General features: G+C 40.8%; 1 protein-coding gene across 1 annotated transcript in view; it reads right to left on the bottom strand.

Moving 5' to 3' along the window:
* LOC125481946 (A disintegrin and metalloproteinase with thrombospondin motifs 7-like) overlaps window positions 1-6,930 on the bottom strand; it is a gene marked incomplete at both ends in the record, with an annotated part of 8,926 nt that extends 1,996 nt beyond the window's left edge. The window contains 2 exons of the mRNA XM_048593899.1: window positions 397-570; window positions 6,778-6,930. Coding sequence (XP_048449856.1) covers window positions 397-570; window positions 6,778-6,930 — 327 coding nt within the window. The remainder of the gene's footprint in view (window positions 1-396; window positions 571-6,777) is intronic.
* Window positions 6,931-7,763: the final 833 nt, after the last annotated feature.

The following is a 7,763-nucleotide window of genomic DNA, read 5'->3' as shown; positions in this document are numbered from 1 at the left end:
GATTTCTGAAACGTCAGCCTTCCTGCTCCTCTGATGCTGCTTGGCCTGCTGTATTCATCCAGCTCTGCACCTTGTTATCTCAGATTCTCCAGCATCTGCAGTTCCTGCTATCTCTGTACAAAATTTTCGCTGGTCTATCAAGAGTGCCAGTTGATAAGGTGCCAATTAAAACAAAGTTTGCTGTATATTTACCTGTCTTCCCTACGTCATTAAAACTGATGGTGAGTATTATTATTATTATTATATTGCTGCTGAAAGATTCTGGATGTGTGCCTGCATTACATTTCAAAAACGATTTAATTGGCTGTAATATACTTCGGAACGTTATGCGATTGTCAAAGGTGCTATTGAAATGTAAGTCTTTCTTTCCTTAGTGCTGGCTTGCTGTTGACTTACTTCTCCCCAGGCTGATATGTACCAGTCCATACAAGGCTTGGAATTGCAGGCGAGGCTGGTCGGGGGCTTGTTGAGGACGGACTGGCAGTGGAATGGTCTCAGATGTCTTCTCTCCCTGATATCAATGCAGTGGACATCCCGTTTCTTCACCCCACCTCCACAGTTCCTGGAGCACTGAGGGACATAATTAACAATCTGTCAACATGGAGGTCAGAAACGGACTCGCAAAACATCACTGTCAATGCCACGTTCAGTGTGACTATGTTTGAAGCAGAACAATAGTGCAACATATCAACATATGAAGGGGAGGCCATTTGGCCTAGCATACCCCTGCTGGCTCTTTGAAAAAGCTGTCCAATGAGACCTATACATATACACAAATTAGGAGGAGTAGGCCAATTGGTCCCTTGAGCCTACTCCATCATTCTATAAGATCAGAGCAGATGTGATCACTTCCAGCCTATCCCCTATAACCTTACAGCTCCTTGCTTATCAAGATTCTATCTGCCTTTGTCTTAAATGTAGGCAGAGTCTGCTTCCGCCACCCTTCCAAGGATGAGAGATCCAAAGACTAACAACTGTCTAAGAAAAACATCTCAGCTCTGTTTTAAATGGGTGACCCCTTATTTGAAAGCACTGACCCCTAGTCCTGGATTCTCCCACAAAAGGAACAATCATCTTCCCCGCTCAGGACCTTATACATTTCCAACCCCTGCTCCTTCCCCACAGCCCTGCAAGTCTAATTATAGAAACGATGTCAGTAGGTAACGAGTCACAAATGACCATAGGCATCTCTCTAAATTAGATAGAGACAATGGAGCTAACACAGAGTGAGAGAACTACTGCACAAACATGGGGTTATGTGAGGAGGCAGGGTCTTCATGAGTTATCACAGTGAACACAGGGATTGAACCTATGCTGATAAATTTATTCTACACCATACACTTACTCACCTAGCTAACTGACATCCCATATATCATATATACGAATATAAATATATTTCCAATTCCCTTAAATTACTATTAAATCTGCTTCAACCACTCTCTCAGGCAATGCACTTTTAAGTGTAACAACTCACTGGGCAAATTAAATTCTCTTCCTCTTGCTTTCTGCTCTATCACAAATCACCTTAAACCTTGCCCTCTGGTTACTGTCCCTTATGCCAGAGGAAGCTGTTCATACAAACAAAACTTCACATGATTTTGAACATGTCTGTTAAATCCCTCCTTCACCTCCTAAGGTGAATGATCACAGCCTCTCCACATAATCAAAGACCCAAGGTCCCTGTTACTGTTCGAATTAAATTCCTCCACATTCTCTCCAAGGCCACCTCACCCTTCCTCTGAGCAATGTCCAAAATTAGACACAATTCTCCACCTGAAATGTAACCAATGATTTATTACAGAACTCCCTTGTCCAGGGAACAGTGCACAGTAGGAAAATGACTAAAACTAGTTAGGGAAATACGTGACGTGATTGAAATAAAGAAGACTTAATTTTTGGAGCAAGCTGTGACCAGTGACTGTAGAATACTACAATTCACCACAACTAACGCTGAGCCAAAACATTTACAAGACATAAATCCAAACAATCACATAATTAATCCCCTGGGAAAAAATCCTCTTGGATGAGGTTGTTTGTAGTTGAAAGGAGCAGCCAATATTCAGATCTCGTCCTCACATCCATGCAATTATTAACTTGGGCCTTATATTGAAATTAGAAAACAAGACTTTGCAACTTTTCAAACAACTATAATTAGATTTGGCAGAAGTTGACAAAATTTACGACATTAAATGTTTTGTACTAATAGTTAGGGAATAGTTTTTGTTTGAAGGAGGAGGATTTGTGTTTATGTTTGTCTAAATGCTTAGATCAAAAATTCAATATAAGTGACTGGGAAAGAGTTTGATCCATTGCAATTTTACATAAACAAAGAACAATACAGCATAGAAACAGCCCCTTCGGCTCCCCAAGCCTGAGCGTACACATTTTGCCCTTCCATACTAAAACTGTCTTCATTTACAGAATCCGTATAGGAATAGTTGGGAAAATTTGATTCATTGCAAGGAATGTTATAGATTTGAAGTTGTGCTCTGCTCAGTCAGGAAGGGGTTAAATAAAGGATTAGATATCATTCCAGAAAAGAAGAAAACAAGGAGAGAACACTTAATTGCTGCATCCCATGGTGCTGCACACTGGGCCATAGAGAGCAACTAAGAGGTTGGGCTGCTATTAGGGCAAACAGAGAACCAAAGGTAAAGTAACAAATGGTGGGGGTGGGGAGGTGAGGGTGCCATGATTAAAATATCCTGGACGTAACAACGAAATGTTCAATGGTATGTTAAACGTTAAATGGTTATATGTTCAATGTTTAAACTCTGCATTCTGTCCACAAATGTTGCTAAACCTGCTGAGTTTTTCCAGCAATTTCTGTTTGGTTCTGATTTCCAGCATCTGCATTTCTTTCAGATTTTTGTTAAATATTAAATGGCATTCAGCAATTCAGCTTTCTTCCTCACACTGAAACATGTGCAGGGCATAAACCTCCAGATCACAGTTTAAACAAAATCAGCTGTAACCAGATGCAATCACAGAATTGTTACAGGACTGAAGGAGGTCATTCAGCCCACCGTGACTACTCCAGTTCTATCCACTTGTGCCAATCTCCTGCCTTTTCCCTATCTCCCTGCACAGCATTTCTATCCAAATTGAATGTCCCAATTCAGCCTGCATCCATTACATTTCCAAACAATGCAGTCCCAGACCCGCTGTGCGAGAAATCTTTTCCTCATATCACACTTGCTTCAGTTGTACATCACTTTAAATCTATGTACTCACGTTCATTTCTCTTTAATGAGCAGGAACAGCTTCCCCCAAGTCCAGCTAAATCATGTTTTGAAAACTTTAATGAGTTCTCCTCTTAGCTTTCTTCTCTAAAAGAACAGTCCCAAATTATTCCATCTATCTTGATAACCAAAGGTTTTCTCCCCTAAAACCATTCTTGTAAATATTGTAAATGTAGCACTCATCCAAATGAAACATTTACTCTCAGCAGCATCGATATACAATGGCAGGTCACAAAGTTTAGACAGCACTTTCCAAATCTGTGACCCCTTCCATCTAGGAGGATAAGGGCAGCAGATACATGAGAACACCACCCCCTGCAAGTTGCCCTCCAAGCCACTCATCATCCTGACTTGAAAATATATTGCTGTTTCTTCACAGTCGCTGGGTCATCCTCCCTCCCTAACAGCATTGTAAGTCTACTTACAGCACATGGACTGCAGCAGTTCAAGAAGGAAGCTCACCACCATCTTCTCAAGGGGCAACTAGGGACGGGCAATAAATGCTGGCCCTGCCAGTGACACCCACATCTCACATATGAGTAATCCCCACCGCCCCCAAGAGCCTCTCGTGAGGGCTGAGGACAAGGGCTAGGATGTTGGTCAAACAGACACTGGAGACATGGAGATGAAGACTAACTACCTGAGTGAGGTTCTAGACATTCTCCTACATAGAAACATAGGAATAGCAGCAAGCCATTCAGCCCATTGAGTCTATCCTCTGAAGATTTCAATGCCTTTTACTCACCCCACTCCTATAACTCTGTACACAAACAGGAATCAGAAATTGATCTGTCTCTCCCTTAAACAGACTCAATGACTGAGCTTCCTCTGAGGAAAAGAAAATCTTCTAATCTTGGACTGAAGTGGCAACCCCCTTCTTTTTAAAATTTGTGTCCCCTGCATCTGTGGAGCTGAAACTCTGCAAGAGTCGGGAGATTGCAGTGGTAAAAAGACCACAGAGTTTTGAAACTCACAAAATAATATGAGCACGATTAGAAAGCTCAAAGACCAGAATTCATAGTAAGGACGCAACGAGACAGCGGAGGAATCAGGAACTGGTTTGATGAGTGCGAGTTACAGCTGCTCCTGTGGGATGCTGCCAAACCTGACAGCTAATTAACCTTTGCATTCTGTTCAGAGAAACAGAATGCCCTGCCAGAGACAGCTGCTGTCTCCTCAGCTTTTAGTCTGAGGTGAACAATCACAGATTTGCTAGAAATTATGCGTGCGCTCCAATGATACCCTTGGGAAGGTAAAGTAGTGAAGTTGAGATTTAAGTATTGTGGAGGGTCAAAATGATCTGGTTCATAAATCTTTTCAACCTCACCTTTTAAATGTTAATTGACCAGCAGCCTCAACATCTTTCTGGGAGTGAAACTGTTTCAGATTTGCACGACTTACAGAGTGAGGTGCTGCTTCCTCACATCACAATGGAATAGCCTTTTCTAATTCTAAGGTGATGCACCTTTATCCTACAGTGTATCCACTTACATCTCCCCTGCTAAAAGAAATAATTTCTTCCCATCAAACCCTTTAATCATCTTAAAGATACCACTTGGAGCATCCCAATCTTTTATATGTATAGGAATACAAATCTAGTCCACAGAATGTGTGTTACAATACAGCAGGGAGCTAGGGTGCGTATAACACACGGAGGATTGACTGTTCAGTCGGGGACATTAGAAGTGCAGTGAAGATTGTGACATTGTCATGGAGGGTCTTACAATGCAAGACAATAGGTGTAATGGAGGGTACCACCATGCACTGGAGGTGGTTACAGTATACTGGAGGATGCTATCATGTAATGCAGGTTGATATAGTGTAATGGAGGGTCCTACACTGTAATGATGTTACAGTGTAATGAAGGGTGTTACAGTGAGATGGAGAATCTTATGGTGTTTTGGAGATGGTCTCTGTTTATGTGTTAAGCTTCATTGCCAATGTGTCAGTATACCCTAAGAGACTGCCCATGATATCATCACAACATTAAAGTTACCTGAAGCGTTGCCTCTACTGGAAGCATGCTCCTCTGGTCCACCATAATAGCCCTTTACATTAACAATGCATTTAGGTGCCTTAAAAATATAACGTTTGCACACAATAGTTGAAATAAATATCTGTTGAATTTTTAAATACAATATCCACACCCATTTTTCTGTGTTATGGGAGATAACATAAGTATTGTCACATCTGGTAAAACTCCCTGATTGTGGAAAACTCACAGCATGGAGGCAACAGTGGCCATCTACAGAAACCTCCAATATCTTGGTGGTAGGTATCTGGAAAACTAATTAATGATGAACCAGACAACAGCTTTGTCCAAATTGTCCAAGGGAAGAATTCCTCACCCTGAATCAGGATGAGGTTTTGGATGGGGCATTAACCACATAAAAAAAGTTTAATTTTTTTGATTAGAACCTGAGTTATTTTAAACTAAAAGAAATGCACCTTCAGACTGGAAAACAAAGCCAGTGAAGGGCGGTACAGAGAGCTGGAAGGTTAGGACATTCCCTACCTGACTATTTATACATAAGTAACAGCTTTTTAACAACAGTAACTGCAAAATCATTTTCCTTGAAAAGGATTAGTTTCAAATTTACTTTACACAAAGTCAGGGACCATAACTTAACATAATCTGATGTTGTTAAGAGAGAACCATGGATAGCAAAAGCCATGTGGACTTGGCATTCTGTGACACCCTTACTGAATTACAATTGTTCAAACAATGCATGCTGGGGCTAGGTGCCAGTGTGATGCCAGGTATATAGGCCTTTTTTCCCAAAGGCTGGCAGATCATATCAAACAGCTGTTTGCAGCAAATAGAGTATTCCCTGTACTCAACCAGCCTAAGTTTACAAAGCTTGAAACAGTGTCCAACATTAGAGCTGATTCTGCAATTGGACGATGTTTGCTGGATTATCATGAGGGTGCAAAAAATTATGATCTTTTGAGGATTGTCTGTTGGGACTGCAAGGTGGCACACTTGCGTGAATGTAAGCTATTTATATTCATACGCAGGACTCTGTTCTTGCAGGCAGAAAGAATATGCACACACATTGTGCCTGTTTCAACATGACAAATTATCTGACCAATCAGAGGCAACTTGCTTGTTTTAATGTTTAAACATGTCTGGCAATGAACTGTCAATCGTCACTAATTAGCGCTTTCTATACAGTAATGACTCTCGAAATCAATGGCCATTCATCAACCAATTGGTACTTTCCCCTCATGTGGTATAAATGTATTTTTTTCTGATAAATTGGTATTCTTGTACTGACACGTTGAAAATTCTTTGACAAAATGTATCTTTATTCAGCTATACTGCAGTACTATACACCAAAATTTAACACATTAAAGCCTGACAGTCCTACAGCATTTTGAAAACCAGCTGCTCCAGCAAAGAAGCAAGGAATTTGCCCTAATGGAGTTGTGATACTGGATTTTTTCAATGGATATTGTTAGGTCCATCATATGAATGATCCCATGTCCCACTTTGCATGAAATTGGAGGTACTGAAAGGAAATGAGAGACTTACTTTGCTCCAGTTGCCCACACGCCATGCTGAGCAAGGTCGGATGTAGCACCTTCGAGCTGGAACTGGCCTCTTGGTCCTGTTGCAGTCATTGTCTGAGCCTGTACTGCAATGTACTGTTCTCCATATCGCTCCCATTCCACATGTAGTTGAGCACTGCACAACAGAGCAAACCAGTTACCGGACTCTATTCATATTTCCACACACCAGCTCGAGGTTAACTACTGCTCTTTATGGGTTTGGCTTTATTTCCCCAGTCTTTCTGTCACTGAGTTTATTTTACAGGTTTGAAAAGTTTACAAAGTTAAATGATTTAAAGGGTAGATTTTGCTGCCAGCTCAGGCTGTTCCAAAAGCACCTTCAGAAAACACTGGCTTGCATTTTCAAATCGCTGAACGGACTGGTAAGTGTTTACTGAAGCATATTTGAAATACCGGGAACTCTCAACCAATTGGAAAGGAAAGTTTGTGATGCTGCAGGAAACTTGCTGAAGCAGTAAATCAGTGAAATCACATGTTTGTGTTCAGGCAGAGAGAAAAATCAATTTTTCTAAACGTCTTAATTTCCAAATGTACATAGGAACAGGAGGAGGCCCTTCAGCCCCTCTAGTTTGTACTATAATTCAGTTAGATTGTGACTGATCTGTGACCCTAACTCCATAAACCCACCTTTGACCCATTTTAATCCCTTTGATTAACAAAAGTTTATCAATCTTAATTTTAAATGCACTAACTGACCAGACATCACACACCATTTGTAAAAGTAACTTACAAACTTCCACCATCCTCTCAACACAAAGGTTGTCTCCGAATTTAATTTTTAATGAGCTAGCTCTTTCTTTATTAATATTCTGGCTCCTCATCCTGAACTCCTCCCCTCCAGATATCCCTAATTAAAGAAAGGCTAACAAAAGTCATCAATCTTGTTTGTTAAGACAAAATTTGAAATGTTTCAGGTCAACAATTAACCCAGTGATTTTAGGTACAGAG

The sequence above is a fragment of the Rhincodon typus genome, unplaced genomic scaffold (genome assembly GCF_021869965.1).
Source record: "Rhincodon typus isolate 14 unplaced genomic scaffold, sRhiTyp1.1 hic_rhity00004450, whole genome shotgun sequence".
In the NCBI taxonomy this organism is placed as follows: domain Eukaryota; kingdom Metazoa; phylum Chordata; class Chondrichthyes; order Orectolobiformes; family Rhincodontidae; genus Rhincodon; species Rhincodon typus.
Note: the sequence above shows the minus strand (reverse complement) of the source record. Positions and strands in the feature narration are given on the sequence as shown.